Raw genomic sequence first — 20931 nt, 5'->3', positions numbered from 1 at the left:
AGACCTCAGAAGGGCTCTCATGAGTCCTTGTGGCCAGCAGGTGCTTACTGAGCTCTGGCGCAGCTTTGGGCTGGCCCTGCCCACAAGGTCAGAAATCAGTCCTGAGAAAGAAATGAAAGCAAGCAGTTGGGGATTGGGAGGGGAGAAGGGAAGGTGGTGCAGGGTTTGTGGGCATCAGGCAAACTGCAGGGGAGAGTGGAGGGCCCCAAGAGGGACTGACGAGGGTCTGACCAACGCAGGTCTATTGACTGAGCCCTGGGCAGGGCAAAGGGACTTTGGTGAATTCGCTCAGGAAGCCCATTGAAAGACACATGCTGAGGAGCCTTGGACTCCTGTCAGCTTGGGGAATATTGGTGACGGCATCACCGTGGCATGAAGATTGAGCCAGTGGCTGCCTGCAGTTGTGGGGGGCACCCGGCTCTGATGATGGGAGCCTTTCCCGCATCTGCCAGTCACACCTCCAAGCTGCCTTCCAGGGTGGGGGGCCTGGGCTCGGGAGGACTCCACGCTTACAGAGGGGGTGCTGAGTGAGCATCCCACAGCCCTGCAGGACCTGGAGCCCCAACAGCTGCTGCTCTTCGTTCAGTCCTTTGGCATTCCCGTGTCCAGCATGAGCAAACTTCTCCAGTATCTGGACCAGGCAGTGGCTCATGACCCCCAGACCCTGGAGCAGAACATCATGGACAAGAGTAAGCATCAGGATCCTGTTGGTCAGCAGATTCTCATTGAGTTCCCTGGGGCTGAGGGCAACTAAGGGACTGGGGAGCTGCGGGAGGTGGGATGTGGACAGCAGGTGCTAGATCAGGAGCCCAGTGAGGCTGGAGTGGCAGGAGAGCTCTGGCCTCGGCACCAGGTACCGCTTGGAAATTGTTCTGAGGCTAGAGAGAGCTGCCGGGGACACTGACTGACCTTTTGGTGGGAAATCTCATAGCTCACTTTTACAGTCCTCAGACTGCTTGCTGGACCCTGCTGGGCCTTCACATGAGGACTCCAGCCAGAGTCCTGTGGAAAGGGCAGTGTTTGCTCCTGTCCATGCCTGGATTTTACCCATTTCTGTTCTGCAGATTACATGGCTCACTTGGTGGAAGTGCAGCACGAGAGAGGCGCCTCGGGAGGGCAGACCTTCCATTCCCTGCTCACGGCTTCCCTCCCTCCCAGGCGAGGTACTGGTCCCTCCTGGCCACAGACTCCCAGGCTGCTTCCTTGGTCGGCACTGGCTTCTGGCCAGCATATGGCCCCTGTTTTGGGTCTTTGTGGGGCCTGGATGCCAGCTCTTCTTTCTGGTGATGCCCTCTGTGTGGGACTGGCCTTGGTGTGCAGGGATCCCTGGCTGCAGCTGGTCATAAAGTTTTCAGCCGTGATGTTCCCTTCCCTGTAGACAGCACAGAGACACCAAAGCCAAAGAGCAGCCCCGAGCACCCTCCAGGCCAGGGCTGCACTCGTGCTGGGATGCAGGTCCGGGCACTTGGCCCTGAGGACGACTTGGCTGGCATGTTCCTACAGGTACTGGCCCCACTGTGCGAGGGTCCCTCACCACCTCACTCAGTGATGTGTGTGTGTGCCCACCCAACACGTGCTTCTCACATGCACGTGCCCTCTACTTTCACTCTCAGGTAGATTTCTGGGGCTCAGATGTGCGGGAGGAGAGGGAAGAGGAGCCCTGTTCTCACTCTGCTTCTGCCATCCTTGCAGCTTCCCCCCTGCCTAGCACTCAGGTTTCTCCTTGAAGCCAGGTTTGCAGGACTCACCTGAGGTCTCACTGCTGGTGCTGTGTCCCAGTGTGGTTCCCACCTGTCTCACTCCTCCCTTTTTTGGGGGAGGAAGGTGCTCTGGGGGTGGGATACAGGGGCTTGTGCATGCTAGGCAAGCACTCTGAGCCACACCCCAGCCCTGGAGAGCCTTGGGCACTTGGCAGGCTCTGGATACTATTGTCCTCCAAGGGAAGCTCCTGGGGATGTCGAGTTCCTCTGCACAGGCCTGAAGAGCTTGGGCCCCTCACTGCACACAGTTAGAGCCACACATGAACAGGGATCCAACTAAGGGCATGGCTCTGACACAGGAGCCTGTTAGAGTCCTCAGTCCCACCTGCTCCTCCTCCTGACTCCCACCCCTGCTATTCCAGATCTTCCCGCTGAGCCCAGACCCCCGGTGGCAGAGCTCTAGCCCTCGCCCTCTTGCCCTGGCACTGCAGCAGGCTCTGGGTCAGGAGCTGGCCCGAGTCCGCCAGGGGGACCCTGAGGTGCCGGGTATCACAGTGCGCCTCCTGCAGGCCATGGCTACCTTGCTGGGCTCCCCGCATGGTGGAGCCCTGGCCATGGCCATGCACCGCAGCCACTTCATGTCCTGTCCGCTGATGCGCCAGCTCTACCAGTATCAGGTACCCGGGTGCGGATGCTTCTGGCAATGGAGTGAGGGGAGGGATGACTCAAGTGTCGCAGGACAAACAGGTAGAAGCTCCAGGCCCCACTCAGGTCTGCTAGAGGCCCAATGCCCTCCCAGCACATCTGGAGGCTGCCTGTGTGGGCTTTGTTCCTGGTTCCTGTGTGCACAAAGCAGGCGCTCCAAGGCATGAGGCAGAGGCCCCTCTCCTTACTCAAGGTGAGGGAACAGTGATGGCCCCCTGTGCACACTTCCAGCCCCAGTCCCCCCGGGCCCAGTGGTCTCGCTGGCCTGCCTCTGTGCGCACGTTTATGTCTGAATGTTTACTCCCCTTCCTTTCCCCTGAATCCCACGAAAACAAGTTGCCAGCAGAAGTAAGGCCCCACGAGGTCATCCTGGCATGTGACAGGATGCGCTATTCTGAGTGGAAAATGGGTTGATGTTGGGCCAGCTGCAAGGGACCAACTCCTGTGGGCCCCACCCTGGCCCCAGCCTCATGGCCCTTTTCTGGGCTTTGGGTTCCTTTGGGTTCCTGGCCGTGTGCAGGATCACTGTTGTCCCTGGGCCAGTGTAACCCACAAGTTGCCGGTTGTTCCCCCAGCGCTGTGTGCCCCAGGACACTGGCTTCTCCTCCCTCTTCCTCAAAGTGCTGATGCAGATCCTGCAGTGGCTGGACAGCCCTGCTGTGGAGGAAGGGCCCCTCCAGGCTCAGCTCAAACTGTTCGCCACCCAGTACTCAGCAAGACGCAGGATCAGCGATGGTAAGAGTGGGAGGGAGTGGCAGGCGCCCAGGGTCCCTGGCGGTGGCTTGGCGTGAACATGTGTGGCCAGGCTACTGGGGAGCAATGTGGGTTTCCTGAGGGAAGATGGAGCCTGCACGGCTTGGGAGGCCTCCTGGATGGGATCCTGGGAGGAGCCAGGACAGAAGTCAAACGTCCCCAGTAGTCACATGGGCTCTCCTATAGTGCGAAGCGGGCTCCTGCATCTGGCTGAGGCCCTGAGCTTCCGTCGTGACTTAGAGGTGATCAACTCCACTGTGCGGGCTGTCATTGCCACCCTGAAATCTGGGGAGAAGTGCAGTGTGGAGCCAGAGCTCGTCAGCAAAGGTACATGCTCACCCAAGCCTCCAGCTGCCAGCCACGGGCAGACCTTCTCTGGATGGCTCCCCTTGCTGCAGGTGGAGACCAGTAGTGATCACTCGGTGCCAACCCTGGAAGGTGCCCATAGAAGTCCTCTTCCAGTGCCCAAGTGGGGCTTCTGGAGAATGACAACATGGCATGGTGTCCCCAGGAACCCCTGCCCCCCCAGGCCTGCTTGTGCTTTGCCATGGGCACGTCCTGCATGTGCTCACTCACACCCCACCTGGGCTTGCCACTCAGTGGTCTGCCTGCCAGGGTGAGACAGGACATTGCTGTCCCTCATGCAGTCCTTCAGGGTCTCATCGAGGTAAGATCCCCCTATCTGGAGGAGCTGTTGACAGCACTCTTCTCAGCTACCCTGGGTGCCACTGGTCCGAGTCCAGCCTCCAAGGCCATCGTGGTGGTGAGCTCCTTGCTGCAGGAGGAGGAGCCCCCGGTTTCTGGGAAGCAGGACACAGATGACAGGTGAGCCAGGAACCATGGCCAGTGGGTGAGGAAGCCCTGGTGGTCCTTTTCTGAGTCTCTTCCTTCCTGTAGCCTGGAGACTGTCTGCCTGGGACCCTCATCAGGGCTGCTGGTAGACTGGCTGGAGATGCTGGACCCTGAGGTGGTCAGCAGCTGCCCCGACCTACAGCGGAAACTGCTCTTTTCACGGAAGAAGGTGACAGGGCAGTCCAAGGGCAGAGGGTACTCTGGACTCCCTGATTGCATGGGGGAAAGATTCTGGTCTGGAACAGTGAGGTGGCCACCAGCAGCCCCTCCACTCCAAGAACTTGCATCCACTTAGCCCCAGAGGAGGGATGTGGTCAGTCTAGTCCTGACCCTCTAGTCCCACACCAGGTCACGTGTCCCCTCAAGGCCAACACTGGTGACCAGATCTGGTTCCGAGGACAGGTGGGAGGGGCTTGCCAGACTTTGTGGACCAATGGGCCCAGGTCTTTCCAGGGGAGCACAGAAAATCTGTGGTCAGCAGAAGGGGAGCAGCGTGGGACTCCTTGGTGTAACTGGAGCCCAGCACAACCCAGGGAGACCAGGGCCCACTGTGAGGGGTGACAGGGCCTGAGTGCTCTCCTGTGCGGAGAAGTAAGGAAATGGTGCAACTGATCTGTTTGTGGGCAATGACCACTGAAGTCGGCCACCTGAAGTGCTGTGGCCAGTGGTCTTTTTGGCAGGAACAGCCAATGTTGTTGGGTCGCTTGGCCTGTCTCCTTACCAGGCCTGTGCAGTGGACAGAGTCTCACACCTACGGGGTCTGCTGAGCTCCCTGGGCTGGTGCTCAGGGCTGCTTCCTGGGAATGCTTCCGGTCTTATTGGAAATGTCTTTGTGCCTGTTCCTGGGTGGCTTCTTAGGACTTTCTCAGCTGATCTGACCCAACAGCTGGTCTCAGCTCAGTTGGGACCATCTCATTCTTCTTCCCTAGGGCAAGGGTCCTGCAGGTCCCCAGGTGCCGTCCTTCCGCCCCTACCTCCTGGCCCTCTTCACACACCAGTCCAGCTGGTCCACGCTGCACCAGTGCATCCGCGTCCTGTTGGGTAAAAGCCGGGAACAGAGGTGAGGCCCTTCTGCATCTTGGCCTTGTACCCCCTGGGCGGCCCCTTGGCCCTTCCACGGGCACCATGTGATGGCTGTGGGGCTTGTGCTGATGTCCCTGTGCTGAGAGCTGTCAGCTCAGCTACACCAGGTACAGCACTCTGCTGCTGCCTCAGGTGGATCCTCATAACCGGGCTCTGCACTGAGGGCCCCAGGGGTGTCTAGCCATCACCCCACACCCAGTGCTAGAATTCCTGCTCCTTGCCTGGGCAGCACCTCTGTAGTTGCCCTTGCTCCACGGGGCACGAACGTGCTGTCATGGCTACCTTGCCCTCACCAAGGATGCAGGCAGGCTAGTCTCCTCAAGTGTTGTCCTTGGGCCATGTTCTTCATCTGTGAAAAATCCAAGTTACTTGTCCAGGCTGGGCTGCCAAAGTGGGGTATGAAAAATCTGTGAGGTGTAGCACCCCCACAGTGCCAGAGCGCAGCCTGCCTGGTGGTCCCTTGGCAAGGCTATGGGATGGGCTGGGTGAGCTCACGTTCCCTCTGTGGGATGTGCACTTGGATGCTTGGCTTATGGCTATGGGAGGGAGAGGGTTGGGATGCCATCTCCTCTGACCAACTGGCCCCTGACCAGCAGTCTCTTCAGAAGGGCCATGGGGGCTCTACTTGGAAGCTTTTACCCTATGTTCCCTGGTTGGTTTCAGAATTTTCTCATGCTCAGCTGGATTTCGGTTTCCTCTCAGGTTTGACCCCTGTGCCTCCCTGGATTTCCTCTGGGCCTGCATCCATGTTCCAAGGATCTGGCAGGGAAGGGACCAGCGCACCCCACAGGTAGGCCATAGGGGGCAGCCAGCCTTTGGAGTAGGGTGGGATGGTGTATCCTGGGGCTGACTGGCTTGCACTTGGTTGTAGAAGCGGCGGGAAGAGCTGGCACTCCGTGTCCAGGCTCCAGAACTCATAAGCCTGGTGGAGCTGATTCTGGCTGAGGCGGAGACCAGAAGCCAGGATGGGGATGCCACTGCCTGGACTCTTATCCAGGCCAGATTGCCCCTGCTGCTCAGCTGCTGCCATGGTGATGACGAAAGCATCAGAAAAGTGACAGAGTACCTAACAAGCTGCATCCAGCAGTGGGGGGACAGGTGCCTGAAGCCCTGTGTGCCCTGGGGGTGTGATGGAGCGAGTCCAGGCCCAGGCTTAGCCCTCACATGCCCTAGCAAACCCTGCTTGATCTCTTCCAGTTTGCTGGGCAAGCGCTGCCAAGACCTGCTCCTGCAGCTCTACCTGCAGCGGCCAGAGCTCCGGGTACCGGTTCCTGAGGTCCTGCTGCAGAGTGAAGGGGCCACTGGCAGCAGCATCTGCAAGGTGAGCTGGTGCTTCCTGCTCCCTGCCTTTCCTGAGCAGCCCTGACCAGAAAGGGAGGACAGAGGCTGTCAGTCTAACAGGCTGGCTTTCCCAAGAAGTCTGGTCCCCATGAGAAATTCTGTGACTGACTTTGAAGTAGAGTCCCAAGTTAGGGAGTGGTATGTGGTGTGTGGGCACCCTGACCCCACCTTGCTGAGGGCAGAGCCCTCCCTGCTGCCTTCCTGGTCTCACCTCTCCTTTGGACGGTGGCATGGGAGAGCCATCTGCCTGACCTTTTCCTGCCTTGCAGAGGTGTGACTGTCAGGAAGTTGCACGTGTGTGTGGCGTATGATACCTGCAAGGCAAGATTGGGAGCACCCGTCACCCCACAGTGTCCCTGGAGCCCTCCTCCTGCCCTTCCCCACAGTGCCTCTCCGCCCTGGCGGGATACATTAGCTTGCATCTTCCAGAGTGTCCTGTCAGTAGGGTCATAGCGTGTGCTCTTGTTTGGTGTCCTCCAGCATAATTTCAAGGTGGTCTGTGTGGGGTGTGCATAGATAGTCTGTTCCTTGCTGCTGCTGAGTGGTGTCTGCTGTAGATAGACCTGTTATCCATTCTTCTGTTGAGGGCCCTTTGGGATGTGTCCCCTTTGGGCCTGTGGGAGCCATCACGAAGAGTCTGTTAGGCTGTGTTTATACCTCCTGAACCTCAGGCCTCCCTTTCTCACCCCACTTAGCTGGATGGGCTTGTTCACCGCTTCATCACGCTCCTCGCAGATACCAGTGACTCCAGGTCGTCTGAGAGCCGAGTGGCCGATGCCAACATGGCCTGTCGGAAGCTGGCTGTGGCCCACCCCATCCTACTGCTAAGGTATTGCCCAGGCTCTTCACCGACAGCCTGAGAGGAAGGTGCCTGGGGTCTGACTGTGTTCTGGAAGGTACCACAGGGCAGAGCATGGCCCTTTCCTTCCCTACTCCTGAACCAGAGCAGGTCCTTCGGTGGGTGTTACAAACCCTGCCCTCTGAAACCCTGAGTTTAAGAAGGGTATGCAGCTGGAAGCTGGCACACAACAACCCCTGCCCCCGTCTCAGTGTCTGGCACAAGAACCTCTGGCCTGTGGCTGAGGGTTGGGAGGAGCTGGGTAGACCTCAGACAGATAGTTGAAGTGCTCCTCTCAGACTTTCACTGATCCACCTGGTGCAGCCTGGTGCACTGATCCAAGCCACTGCCTGACAGCATCACCTGGACCTTGTTAGGGCCGCAAATACAGCCACCTTCTGTTCAGTGAGCATGGAGTGTGCCTCGCTGGTGGGCGAGCACTAGGAGAGCCAGAAGCCAGGCTGGTTTGCCATCATTGGTGCAGAGTTGGGTCACAAGGGAGTGTGAAGTTGGGATGTTGGATGTCTGGCTGGGGCTTTTGGAGTGAGAATATCTGGTTCCAGGCAGAGAGACCACAGAGGTCCCTTCTGCCCACACTAGGCACCTGCCCATGATCGCTGCTCTCCTGCATGGCCGGACACACCTCAACTTCCAGGAATTCCGGCAGCAGAACCACCTGACCTTCTTCATGCATGTACTGGGCATCCTGGAGCTGCTGCAGCCACGGGTCTTCCAGAGCGAGCACCAGGGGGCGCTGTGGGACTGCCTGCTCTCCTTCATCCGGCTGCTCCTGGTGGGTCCCAGCTGGAGTCTCCCAGCTGGAGTCTCCCTTGGATCCCTGGGCTGCACATTCCGTGGGGACCCTTCCCCACCCAGAAGTGCTCAGATTCCCCCGTCCCAGTTATCTCCCTTCTGCTTCCAAGCCAGGCCTGGTCTTTCCTAACCAGCAGCTGTGGGAGAGCCCAACCCCTTAGCCTGGCACCAATCCAAGGCCAGGCTACCTGTGCCATAGCTTCTGCCTCCTCTCCTGCCCCAGGAACTAGCTCTTGCCCTGAGAGGCCCCTGCCTTTCCCCAGCTTCTCAAGTCCTGGGAATCCCATGTTCTTCAGAAGCCCAGGTCAAACTTCTCAGACCCTCTGCTGAGCTTGCCATGTGTCATTTATGCTGAGCTCATGAAGGACAAAAGCCAATCTGCCCACCCCAGACCCTTAACACACCCACATGGCAATAGGGTCAGGGAGGGTGGTTGGGGCTGGGACCAGGACTGCAGAGCCCTGAGTGACTGTACCCATTTTCAGAACTACAGGAAGTCCTCCCGCCACCTGGCCCCCTTCATCAGCAAGTTCGTGCAGTTCATCCACAAGTACATAACCTGCAGCGCCCCGGCTGCGGTGTCCTTTCTTCAGAAGCACGCAGAGCCCCTCCAGTGAGCACCTGCAGGGACCCGGGAGGGCCATACCAGGGCAGGTCTGTGGCTCAAGAGCCAAGGGAGGTGGCGACTGAGAACAGATCCTGTCTGGGTGCCTGGGCCGGCACAAAGGCTGGTTCCGGCCATCACCTCTACTCTATAGGGAGCCTTTGGGTTGGCTCCCTAGCAGTGGGCTTCACTCCATGTGTGTGACAGACTCCTTTTGCCTGCCCCTCCCTAGCATCCTGACTCCTGTGCCACTCAGGTTCCCACCTTCCCCTCCCTCCCGTTAACATGCCTTTTACCTGCCAGGTTTCTGCCAAGGTGAAACCATGTTTTCTTTCTCCAGTGACCTATCCTTTGACAACAGTGATCTGATGATGCTGAAGTCCCTTCTTGCAGGACTCAGCCTTCCCAGCCGGGACGGCAGGGCTGACTGGGGCCTGGACGAGGAGGGAGAGGGTGAGTGTAGACAGCTGGGGTCTTGGATGGGCTGCAGGGAGGTCCTGTTGAGGTCCAAGGTGTCCAGTGGGACTTAGTGAGCTGTGGGATCTTGCCTATTTTATACATCTGAAGTGTGGTTAATGCCACAGCTGGTCTGAGCAGCAGCACCCCACTCTTTGGAGAATGTCACCTGGTCTCAGATGTCATTTTCTTGGAAGACTTCCCCAGCCTTGCTGGGCAGGGCTGTCCTCGGTTCTCGCTGTTCTTGTCCCGTCTCTAACTGTGGCTTTGCTGGCCAATGGTAGTATATACCAGATGGGTGGCAAATGAGAGCCCTTCCAAGGAGCCCCTGAAGCCAGGCTGGCGATGCTGGTAATAGCCACTCTGCAGGCCCTGTTGTGCCAGCTTGTTTTCAGTAGCTCTTAGGCAGTTCTTGGGCACATAAGCACATTGATTGAGCATATGTGGCATGCAGGCCTCAGACCTTGGGCTGCAGAGGGGACAGCTCTGCTCCTGCAGTACCTCCAGGGGAGAGGAGAAAGTGAGCACGCTCTAGTCGGGCTGGGTTATAGGCAGTGTGAAGAAACAGGAAGTCCCACCAGGTGCACCTGTAATCCCAGTGACTCAGGAGGCTGAAGCAGGAGGATCACAAGTTTGAGACTAGTCTTAGCAACTTAGTAAGGCCATAATCAGAAGCTCCTGTGGCACAATCAGTGTGCAGTACTTATATGTAAGGTGATAAGCAACTTAGCGAGACCCTATCTCAAAAAGAAAAAAAAAAGAAGGGTAGGGGATATAGCTTGATGGTAAAGTGCCTCTGGGCTTGATCTCCAGTACTAAAAAAAAAAGAGAGAGAGAGAGAGAAAGAAAATGGATTCTTTTCTCTCTCTCTCTCTCTCTCTCTCTCTCTCTCTCTCTCTCGCATGTGTGCGTGCGCGCACACTTTGCTCTCTTTCTTCTCTTTTCTTGTTCTCTTTCTCTCTCTTTTTCTCTTCCTTCCCTGTTAATCAGACACTGCTACAATAAAGAAAAGAAAGAAAATGGAGGGCTGGGGCTCAGCAGTAGAGCGCTCACCTACACGTGCAGGGCCCTGGGTTCAATCCTCAGCACCACATTTTTTAAAAAATTAAATAAAGATAATGTGTCCATCTACAACTAAAAAGCAAATATTAAAAAGAAAAGAAAAAAAAGGAAAATGGGGAAAAAAAAAAGGAAGTCCTGAATCCCCCAAATCAGCCCCTCAACATCACGGTGCCCCCACACTTATTGAGCACTGCTCAGTGGTCTGGGCAGTGGCTGGAATGCTCTTGGGAAGACACCTCATTTTCACTGCCTCAGTGTCCCCAGCCTGTCCTGATCACTGACTGGGGCCTTTTCCAGATGAGCGCTCGGCTGGCTCCCTGCCTCTGGTCAGTGTCTCCCTTTCCACTCCGCTGACGGCGGCCGAGATGGCCCCACACATGAAGAGGCTTTCCCGGGGCCAGACTGTTGAGGGTGAGTGGGGCTTGCTCCTCCCAAACCAGCTTGGTGTCCTGTGCCCATGAGGGTGCCGCTCTACTCTAGGTTCTGCTGGGGCATGAGTCTCCAGGGAAAGCAGAATGTTGGGGGCTCCTGAGGTGTAGGGGATGTTCCAGGGAGAAAGGCCTGGTGGGTAAGGCTGGCAGGGTGGCTGGAGTCTTAGAAAGGAACCAAGGCTGGGGTAGAAGAGGTTGGTGGTGCTTAGAGCACCCTGGACATAGGTGTTGAGCTGAACTGAGGTCAGTTCCCACCAGCTGAATGAGGCTGAATGTCCACCAGCTTGGGGGATTGTCCCGTGGAGGACAGCTGTGCAACATGGCATGGATGCAGATCCCTGGGCCCCATCAGATTTCAGGGTGTGCACTTGGGGAGCTTGGTTCCCAGGGAACCGAGACGCTTGGGGACTTGTCCCTTCCTGCCTGTGGATTGCTTGAAGGAGTGCAGGAGTGGGGAAGGAGTTCCTCCTGGCCCTCACAGGCTCTTCTGCATGCCTGGCCTGGCCCTCTGTGCCCTCTTAGATCTGCTGGAGGCGCTGAGTGACATAGACGAGATGTCCCGGAGGAGACCTGAGATCCTGGGTTTTTTCTCGGTGAGTAGAGCCAGGAAGAGGGGGAGGGGCCTCTGGAGGAACGCCACCCTGAACTCTGCTGCTTGAGCTCCACAGAGCCCTGTGGTCTCAGGGATGGGTCCTGTCCTGAGCAATTATAGACAGGTGGCCACAGTGGGCCCACCCTCTGCTCCAGGCTGGACCTGCTGACCATGTGTGCCTCTTGCCATCCAGTGTTGGGAGCCTGGGAAGAAGTCCCTGGCTGCTGTACCACTGTTCCAAGGCTGAGGGCTGAGGGTGGAAGCCCTGGACAAGGGTCTCCCAGGTCATTGTATCCTTTCCCCACCCTGGCCTTTGTACAGACCAATCTGCAGCGACTGATGAGCTCAGCTGAGGAGTCCTGTCGCAGCCTGGCCTTCAGTCTGGCGCTTCGCTCCATCCAGAACAACCCCAGGTGAGCCCAACGGTTTCAGAATTAAGCTGCTGCCAAGGTCAGTTTGGCCCACCTGGTCGTTGGACCAGGCTTTCAGATGGGTCAGTTTGCCCTGTCTAGCCAGGGCCTGCCCACAGAGCTCCAGGCAGAGTCTAGGCTCCTTGGCACAGTGGAGGTGCCCAGCCAAGTGCATCTCTTGCAGCATTGCAGCTGACTTCCTGCCCACCTTTATGTACTGTCTGGGCAGCCGGGACTTTGAGGTAGTACAGACGGCCCTCAGGAACCTGCCAGAGTACACCCTGCTCTGCCAAGGTGAGTGCCCCCGTCCAGATGCTAGGTCCTTGGGCAAGTCCTCACTTTTCCAGAGCTGCCTGACCGTGTCTCTCTTACAGAGCATGCAGCTGTGTTGTTGCACCGGGCCTTTTTGGTGGGCATGTATGGCCAAATGGACACCAGTGCCCAGATCTCCGAGGCCCTGAAGATCTTGCACATGGAGGCTGTGATGTGAACCTGCGGCAGCCTGACCCGTCCATCAGCCTTAGTGCCCTTGGCACCTGGGCTACTGAGGCCAAGCGCAGGAAGCCCACTCCACTGGTGGTCTTATCTGGGAGCTGGCCAAGGCTGGGCAGGGGCTGGAGCAGCACTGTTGGGCTAGCAGCTGACTTCTGGGGACAGTCCACTGAGGCTACATCATCTCCCAGGTCATAGCTCTGCTGCACAGCCACAGGGGACATGGGCCAGCACAAGGAGAGACTAGTGTCCGGGCGAGGCACTCCAAGGGCTGGTTGTAAATGAAGCTTTCTGAATTTGTGTGCTGACTGGTGTCCTGTGTTGCCCCTGGCCAGCGTGGGCCTGTGCCCTGCCCTTGTTTCTCCACCACTGAGGTGTCGGGCAGTTGAGCAGGGTCCTGGGAGGTGAAGAGCAAGGTTGGGCCCCAGAGCTCTCCCCATGGTCCAGCCTGTTCCGCGGGGATAGTCCACACCAGTCACTGCCTTTGGCCTCCTGTGGTGTGACTGCTGGAGTTTTGTGCTCAAGATCAGCCTTTTCAGGTCACAGGGCTGCATAAGGTCTAGGGAGCCGAGCAGTCTCCCCTCTTGCCCCAGAGGGGTGCCCTGAGAGCCTCGTCTGTGGGTGTGTCTCCAGAAGCTGAGGGCAAGGAGCTGGTGCCAGAGCAGCCACATAGCCAGTGGCCCTGGCCCTGTCCTGTGCTCATCAGTGAGCATGAGGAGCTGGGGTTCAGCAAGTGTCCACAGGGGGAGGCTGTGGGCTGGTATGGGGACATGACAGAGTTGTGTTTCAGAGCTGTACCCCTGGCATTTCTCCCACGTGGTCTCCTTGCCTTCGGGGTTAGGATTGAAGCCATCGGCCCTCCACCCTTCAGCAGCCAGAAGCTCACCAGTGCCAGAGGGGTGTGCCCAGTCCAAGGCTCCCCTTGGCACTAGCACCTGCAGGGCAGGCGGCACTCAGGCAGATCCAACCTGGCTTTGTGGTTCCCACTTAGGTTTACTGTCGAAGGCCACCAGGGGCGCTATGCTAGAATGCAGCCCAGGCCCTCTCCAAAGCCAGAGGCCAGAGGTTCTTGAGGTGCCCTGTCTGGAGACCTTCCCAACCCAGGTGCACAGAGATGTCCCAAGACAGTCACATGGGCTTAGGATCACAGCCCATCCTGTCTTGGCCATCAGGCCTAGCCTTCCCTCCCATGTCCACTTCCTGAGGGTCTCTAGCCTGCCTCCATTGCACCTGCCTGCCCATCCCTCCTCTGGAGTCTCCTAAGGCAATGTCTGAGGTCTGGGGTGCCCAAACATGCTCACCTGAGGTGGGCTGGGATGCTGGAGGAGGGAGGTTGCTCTGGGAAACCCAGGTTGGCCAGGAAGTGAGGATAAGAACTACCAAGTGGCCAGAGGCTGAGTGGTCCCCACTGCCAGCCTCACAGCTTCCCTCCTCCCAGCCTTGCCCTCTGTGCTGCAGGGTCCCCCCTACACAGCCCAGTGTGGGAGCACCACAGTTGGGGGTGATGGTGACGCCCCTCCCACAAGATGGGGGCTCACTTGGCATGGGCTGGTGCAGAGAGGTCACTTCCTGCTGCAAACTACTTAGTCTTCGCCTCGTTCAGAGTCTGCCCAGGTGACACTTGGGGGCCAGGCTGCCCCTGGTGCTGCTGGTGTCCACCCTCCAAGCCCTGCCAGTCCTGCATGCTGCCCTTGGAAGCCATGGGCGTGCTAGGGGGAAGCAGGCTCTTCTGGTGTGTGCTTGTTCTTGGTTTTCCTGCCTGGTACCTCTATTCTTGTGAGGCTCTGGCCAGGGTGCCTGGCCTGGCACGGCTGCCCAGGATTGGAGTGCCAGCCCCACCCTCCCTGTACAGAGGAGACCAGAGAAGGGCAGGGTTTCCTGTGCTGCATGGCAGGGAGGCCACCCGTTCCCCTCCCCGGACCACCCATGTCCTGTGCCCTCCTGCCCTGCCAAGGAGGGCCCGAGCCTGGTGGCTGGGCATTGCCTTTGCATCACGTCATTTTGCCCTGGACTTGGATAATGGCCGTGTCCTCTTACCCCCAGGACCAAGCCACCTAGCAGGGTGGGTGGCATGTTTTCATCTCATGGCTGAGAAGAGGTCCCCAGAAGCTTGAGAAGGCGGCAAGGACATGGTGGTGGGGAAGTTGAGGCTGTGTCCCTGTCACTGTGTCTTCAGCATTTACCCCTCCTGATGCCATGGGCATGCAGGGGGGAAGCAGGCTGTAGTGGCAGCAGCGGAGAGAGGAAGCTGGGGCCTCCCGCTGGGCAGGCCAGCATCCCACCTAGGCCTGAAGACATCCCAAGGCTGGAGCAGCCCGGCCTCGTCCTGGTCCACCTTGGACCTGGCCTCCCCTGGCCCCTGGCTTATTGCACATGTTCCGTGTGTGACAGAAGGGAAGGGCCAGGGGCCGTGGACGCAGGCATTGTGCAGGCCTGACACGAACGTGAAGCACTCGCTGCTCCTTCAGCCCTGGCCAGGCCATGCTGGTGTCTGTCGCACAGGGAGGCGGGCTCCAGGAGTTGGGGATGTGGGGGGTGGGGCCAGGTCACCAACTGATGAAGGGCAGGGCTGCCTCTGGCATTGGGAGAAAGAGCCCAGAGGCCCCAGGACTGGTCCGCTGGGCTCAGGGCCTGGTGGCTTGTGCTGAGGGGAGGGGCCATCTGTGCCTCATGCTGGGCAGTGATGCGGACACCTCCCAGTCCTAGGGTGTGTGCAGTGTCACACACAAGCAGTGAGCAGCATGTTAAGTGAGTGCCCCTCAGTGTCCCTGTACTTACCCAGTCTCAGGACAGAAGTATCCAGTCCTGGCTGGGGGTGTGTGGTCCACTCCCATCTGATGGTGTGAACTTGGAGCCCACTGTGTCCCCTGTGCCCAGATTCTAGTCCTGGTGGCCAGGCTGCGTCCCCCAGACCTAAGCTTGGGGCCTTTGCCCCACAGGCCAGAACATGACTTGGGAAGGTCAGTGTGTACCAAGAGTGCCACCAGCAGAGCCTTCTCTCCCTGTTTAGCACCCCAGTCCTGTTGCCGCTGAAACCCAAACTCGACCTTCCCTCCCTCGGGGGGGTCCTTCAGAGCCTGGTCCCCTGCTGGCATAGCTTGTGTGCTGCCTTAGGAGGTGGGGCAAGGCCGGCTCCAGGGCCGCCTGGGGCTGGTGGGTGAAGGGGCAGCCTTGGCAAGCCACGGGCCACTGCTGAGCCTGGCTCAGAGCAGCTCGTGGCACCCAAGCACCAGGAGGAGCAGGGGCTGGAGGCTCAGGACCCAGGGCTTGTCTCAGTTCCCTTTCTGGAGTCCATTTCCTGCTCACGAATGAGCTGCCTGCGCACCAGCCTGACAAGGCAGAGGGGGCAGCTAAGCCAAGACATCCCTGTGAAAGGCCAGGTGCAGGGTGGCAGGCCATGGGCACTCAGGTGAGGAGCACATGTGCTGAGCAAGGACACAGTGTGCCTGCCAGAGGTGCCCCCCCCTCCCAGGGTGCTGATGCTCCCATTTATGGTACCCAGGGGCAGACAGGGCACCTGGCACTTACACCAGGTGGACAGCTTTGATAGCCCCTGGAGGATGGCCCAGCATGGCCACAGCATAGAGGAGGCCTCTTCAGGGTCTGTTTCAGGTGGGGAGGGCTCTGCAGGGCTGGGCAGGACTGGAAGGGAGCTCTGAGCCTGTGTGGGCAAATCCATGGTGGATTCAAACCTGTGAGCAGAAGATCTGGTTGGGGGTGGGGTGGCAGGGGCTTCAAGGGTAAGGTGTGGAGGTAGTAAGAGGGCGCCAGCCCTGGATGGTCATGCAGAATGTGGGAAGGCCCAGGGCCGCCAAGGCTGGTGCAGTCCATACCCTCTGCCTGTCCAACTCCTCCCCATGCCACCCTCACAGAACCCCCAGCACAAGCCATGGGGGCCCCCGACAGGACCCAGGTGCATTAGGTGGCCATCTCTTCCAGGATGGCATATTCCAGTGGTGCTGCTGTGGCGAGGTCCCCCTCACATGGGTCAGCAGAGCCCAGGGTCCCCTGCGTTCTGAGGAGGCCACTGGGTGCTGAACTGCGCACAGGCAGGGCCCAAGGGCAGCACTGCAGCCTGCCCCTCCCTGTGGCCTGGCCAGCTCTGGGCTTCCTCCTCAGGTGGGGTGGGGGGGACAGGTGAGGTGTTGCCACCTGACAGCTCACGTGGCTCCCTCACAGCCTCAGAATAGGCCTTTGGGTTTCATTTTCAGTCCTGGGTGGACTTCAGGCAGATGGCCCTGAGCTTCACCCATGAGATTTCCCTGGCACGTGCCCTGGGAGGCTGGCGTTGGTCCCACATTACAGATGAGGGCAGGGAGGCCCCCACTTTGGTCCAGGGTCACAGGAGGGGTGGGGAGCAGGTGGGAGGCTGCGGGTCCCAGGTCCCATGCTGCCCCTCCCCTTTCTTCCTATAAGCAGCTCAAAAATTCTGACCCTAGCAGGAGCTGGCTGGGGGCATGGGGTCTGGGGTGAGGGTGTGCTGGAGGCCACCAGGGACCTCGGCCCTGCCCCCCTGGGAGGTGATCTGTGAGGAAGCTCTGGGGAGGACGGGCAGGGCAGCCAGAAGCCCTGGTTTTCTTCCCAAGCCCCTCAAGGGTCCAAACCCAAAAGGGTGCCTTCCCAGTGCCAGGGCCAGCTGGGACCACGGAGAGAGGTTGGATGCCACAGGCCTCTGTCTGGGCACTGGAAGTGCCAGCGCTGCCTGGGCAGTCAGGAAAGGCTGTTCAAGGAAGTGGCATGGACCTTGTGGGGTGAGTAGGGAGCGGATGGTCGGGCTCCAGCTGCTCCAGGTGGGGAGACCAGGGCCCAGAGGGGCAGGAGGCGGGGAGGAGCCACGCACTCCTAAAATGGGCGAGGTTGAGGCCACAAACAGGGCAGTCAGGGCAGAACTTCTGGTTGCAGGGCCCAGGCCAGCTGACCAACAGCAGCTCTTAGCCCTGGGCTCCTACTGATGCCACGAATCCTGAGGACACAGGTCCTAGGAGGCTGAGCTGGAGTGGAGGTGCTATGGAGGGGGTGCTAGGTCCCTGGTTGACTTACCGTAGGTGCCCCCGGGGCTCACAGTCCACAGAGTCCAGCCAAAGCCTATGGCTACAGGAGCTGAGGGGCAGCCAGGCTGAAGTCAGAGTGGTGTGGGCAACCCCGCGATAGTCCAGGCCACCAGGGTGCTTGCCAGTTCACCTATGCAGCTGTAAAATACCTGAGCCTCAGCATAGTGGCTGTGAGGACTGCTCAGCCCTGGCCTCCATCATTACATGAACAGAGAGACGCTGTGATCTGGCCAAGGACACACAGCAATCAGAGCAGGCTGAGCTTCTTCCATCCGCTGGGTCCTGTTGCCTGGTGACCCCTTCATCAGCCCTGTGCGCTCTGTTTACTGGGAATGTGGCAGGCCAGGCCCCATTACAAGGGGTTCCTATAAATGGCGTGAGGAGGATTAATAATGTATTTATAACACATCGTTGTGGTAGCCGAAAATGATCTATAAATGTGTGGTAAATGTTTTATAATGTTTTTGTAACCCGTTATAAATGATAAATGGCAGACTATAGATGCCGGATCAAATATTTATAACGCATTGTGCGCGATGCTGGGCTGCTGCAGTTCAGGAAAGCCATTAATAATAAAGTGGATGGAAATGTAAAAGTTGCCGACAGGCCCAGCAAAACCATTTATAATGAAATGTAAAATTTGGCTGTTGGAAGCAACCCGCGGCCCCAGCCCGAGCACTGGCCAGCTTCTCCTGGCGGCCGGGAGGAGCAGGGTCATGAATTATTTGTGAGGCATCGGACAAGAAAGTATACTACCCTCAGCACGCCACCGAAATATGCTATTAATATACCCAGGGTGGCCTGCATTATGCATCGGGCCTAATTAATTAATGGGGGGCCCTTTAACATGGGTGTCATGGCTTCCACGCTCTCTCCTGTCTGGGGCCAGATCCAGCTTTGCTGTCCAGGATGCCTGAGTGGCCTTGGAGATGGGGAAGCCTCCTGTAGGCGCTCCAGGGTGAACTTGGTGGGACCCCCAGCCATCCACAGGGAGCTGTGGGCCAGGCAGTTGGGGAACCACTGTGCAGCAGAGCTGCCTCCTGGGGCTCATTGGGAAATAGGGGCTCTGAGAGGTCCCGCAGAAAGTGCTGCCCACGGGGGACTTCCTCTCACATCCCTCTGTCTGCCCTCTTCCGTGGACCCAGGTGCTGCCAGGCCCACTGCACTTAACACATGTGTGGTCACCGCCCCACTGGGCTCGTTGGGGTCACTCTGCAGGCCCTGCCCCACCGCGCCCCACCCCACTGGAGCCCCCTCCCCCTCCGGGAGCAGAGCGGTGGGTGGGTGGGCCAGGGCTGCTGCGGAGATGAGCGATGCTTCTAGCCCTGTCCTGCCAGTGACGAGTTGCGATTCCCTCCTTCCCGGGAGGCCCCTGCATCACCTCTGAGAGGGGCATGTGGAGGCCGAAGCTGTCTGGCCTGGAAGTCCTGCCCACAGTAGGGCTCCCCAGCCCTCCTCCACGCTGACCAGGGCTCCTGCCTGGCTGGACAGGAGGCCTCTGCCCCTCCAGGAACCTCTGTCTCGCCAGCCACAATGAGGAAGGTGAAGAGGGTAGAGGCTGGGGTACTGTCCTGTCCCTCCCCTGTTTATCTTGTGGGTCCCAGTCCTCATGTCTCCCGCCCTGGAAAGACATCCCAAGCCCTCTGGCCTGCACAAGGTCCACCATCTAGGTGCCACACATCTAGGTGCTTCACATCGGCTAGGAGGTGGGGCTTTCCCCGCCTACAGGGTTGCCTGGAGAAGGAGAAAACCCCAAATCAGGTCATTCGCTCCCATCTCCCCTACCAGACTGTGAGCTCTGCGTGGGGGCTTGGCTGTCCACGCTTTCGCTGATCACCTGCTCTGTGCATGGTGCTTTGCTGGCTGTTGGGGACACAGCAGGGATCGGCCGACAGTCCTGACCTCACAGGGCTTTCCTGAGTGTCAGATGATGCAGAGCAGGAGGGGTCGTGAGGACCAGGGGCTGGGGAAAGGCCTCAGGAGGGGTACTTGAGTGGAAGCTGAAGGGGGTGGGGCGAGCAGGCAGGTACTTGGGACAAGGGGCCTCCTGGGCAGTGGCCAGGAGGAAGGCTCCAGGTGGGAGCGCAGAAGGAGGTGCCAGGGAGCCCAGGACTAGTGGCAGTGCCAGGACTGTGCTCTTGCAATCTGAGCAAGGGACCCGGCCTCACTGCCTGGTTGAGTTGTGTTGAGGCTGGACGGTGGGCCAGGCAGAAGCTAGGCCATTTGAGAAGCTTCCCGGAGAGATCCACGCAGAGAACATGGGGTAGGGACAAGGCTGGCAAGGAGGTGGCGTGCCGTGCGCAGGCCCAGGAGGTGTCCTGAAGGTCGAGTTCCCGACCTCCCTGGATTGGACATAGGCAGGACAGGGCCAGGAGGTGAGAGGCCAGTGGGCAGTGCGTGGGGCTGTGGTGGGCAGTTTGGGGCCCAGAGTTAAAAGTTCAGTTTGGGAGAAGTTGAGCTGGAGGCACGCAGGAGCCGTGAGGGAGGTGCTGGGCACAAGAGCCACTCGGAAAGGCCAGGAGTGGACACTTGGGATCTGTCACAAGGGTGTGAATTTAGTGCCATGTGGTTGCCAAGGGAGGGAGAGTAACAGAGGGTGGAAGTCCAGGATGAGGAGGGGACCCGGGGTGGGGTCCCACAGGAGGAGACACTGTTCAGATCTGGCCCAGAACCACAGGTTGATGGCAGCATGAAGCAGGGCACCCTTGGCCAGAGTGGGTTGGTGGACGTGGTGGGGGCGGGGACCTGTCTGGAACAAGATCCAGGACATGGGGAGGAGGAATGCGACAGTGAGTGTGGAGGGGGAGCAGGTCTGGGAGGTGACAAGTTTTCTGCTTTGGTCAGATGGGAGGCTGGTGGGAGTGGTCTGTGTGGGGGTCCAGGCTGAGTGACAGGAGGGCCTGGCACCCGTGTTCAGGAGTTCAGGAGTGCTGCAGGGGGGAGGGGAGGCAGAGCCACAAGCCCATGCAAGGACAAGGGGTGTGTGTGGACATCTCTGGGGTCCCCAAGGAGGCTGCTGATTTGAGTGGGATGAATGGAGGGTGGCAACAGCCAGGGAGGAAGAGAGGGTGGCCTGGTGGGCACATGGCACCCCCTGGGGTCCTGGCTGTGGACTGAGTGAGGCGGGTGGCTGACAGGGCACTTTCATGTGCTGGAATGAGCCTGGGAAAGGGTGGGGTCTGCAGAGCACTGAGACCCGGCCAAAGGAGTGGTGGGGCCAGGGAGGACCAAGCTGGGAGAGGACACCTGAGGAGGCACCTCCAATGAGGCTGGGTGAGAGGCGAGGCTCAGCCTCCCCCAGTGTATTCTTTTTCAGGTGGCCAGGGATGAGCGGACGGTGGTGCCTGTTGTGCACTGCACAGCTCCAGGGGCAGCAGAACGAGGCCTCCAGAGTGCTCAGGGCGTGAATGGCCTCTGTGCTCCTCCCTCCCACGCCTGCAGTCCTCCAACTGCTTCCCCTGCCTGGCCACAGAGACCTGCCACTGCACCACGCGCCTGCCTGCTCCTTCTCCAGCCCTTAAGTCACAGGCTGGAGAAAGAGCAGGTCACCCAGCCTGGTGGCCACATTTTGCAAAAACTGCCACGTGCAGGTGCTGGAAAGCCTGCGGGGTACGTGACACTCAACAGAGGACTTTGGACTTGCTGCCACAGGCCATGGGCGGGTGACCTTATTTCATCTTTATGTCAAACACTTCAGTGAGTGTCACAAGCACACCAACTGGACTTGTCCTCCTCCTCTTAGCTTGGC

At 59.0% G+C, this 20931-nt stretch overlaps 1 protein-coding gene across 2 annotated transcripts in view; it reads left to right on the top strand.

The window, feature by feature from the left end:
• Ints1 (integrator complex subunit 1) overlaps positions 1 to 12432 on the top strand; it is a 32619-nt gene extending 20187 nt beyond the window's left edge. For both annotated transcript variants that reach the window (XM_046428169.1, XM_058573850.1), the window contains exons 27-47: positions 543 to 689; positions 1065 to 1163; positions 1379 to 1503; positions 2123 to 2377; positions 2981 to 3140; positions 3345 to 3485; positions 3806 to 3983; positions 4056 to 4179; positions 4940 to 5070; positions 5796 to 5883; positions 5965 to 6191; positions 6291 to 6414; positions 7130 to 7263; positions 7873 to 8065; positions 8571 to 8698; positions 9030 to 9142; positions 10505 to 10618; positions 11161 to 11231; positions 11552 to 11643; positions 11825 to 11934; positions 12015 to 12432. In XM_046428169.1, coding sequence (XP_046284125.1) covers positions 543 to 689; positions 1065 to 1163; positions 1379 to 1503; positions 2123 to 2377; positions 2981 to 3140; positions 3345 to 3485; positions 3806 to 3983; positions 4056 to 4179; positions 4940 to 5070; positions 5796 to 5883; positions 5965 to 6191; positions 6291 to 6414; positions 7130 to 7263; positions 7873 to 8065; positions 8571 to 8698; positions 9030 to 9142; positions 10505 to 10618; positions 11161 to 11231; positions 11552 to 11643; positions 11825 to 11934; positions 12015 to 12130 — 2870 coding nt within the window. In that variant the 3' untranslated portion in view covers positions 12131 to 12432. The remainder of the gene's footprint in view (positions 1 to 542; positions 690 to 1064; positions 1164 to 1378; positions 1504 to 2122; positions 2378 to 2980; positions 3141 to 3344; positions 3486 to 3805; positions 3984 to 4055; positions 4180 to 4939; positions 5071 to 5795; positions 5884 to 5964; positions 6192 to 6290; positions 6415 to 7129; positions 7264 to 7872; positions 8066 to 8570; positions 8699 to 9029; positions 9143 to 10504; positions 10619 to 11160; positions 11232 to 11551; positions 11644 to 11824; positions 11935 to 12014) is intronic.
• Positions 12433 to 20931: the final 8499 nt, after the last annotated feature.

The sequence above is a fragment of the Marmota monax genome, unplaced genomic scaffold (genome assembly GCF_021218885.2).
Source record: "Marmota monax isolate L192 unplaced genomic scaffold, Marmota_monax_Labrador192_F-V1.1 WCK01_AAM20220418_F8-fsc00368, whole genome shotgun sequence".
NCBI classification, from domain to species: domain Eukaryota; kingdom Metazoa; phylum Chordata; class Mammalia; order Rodentia; family Sciuridae; genus Marmota; species Marmota monax.
This window is presented reverse-complemented; position numbering and strand designations above follow the sequence as displayed.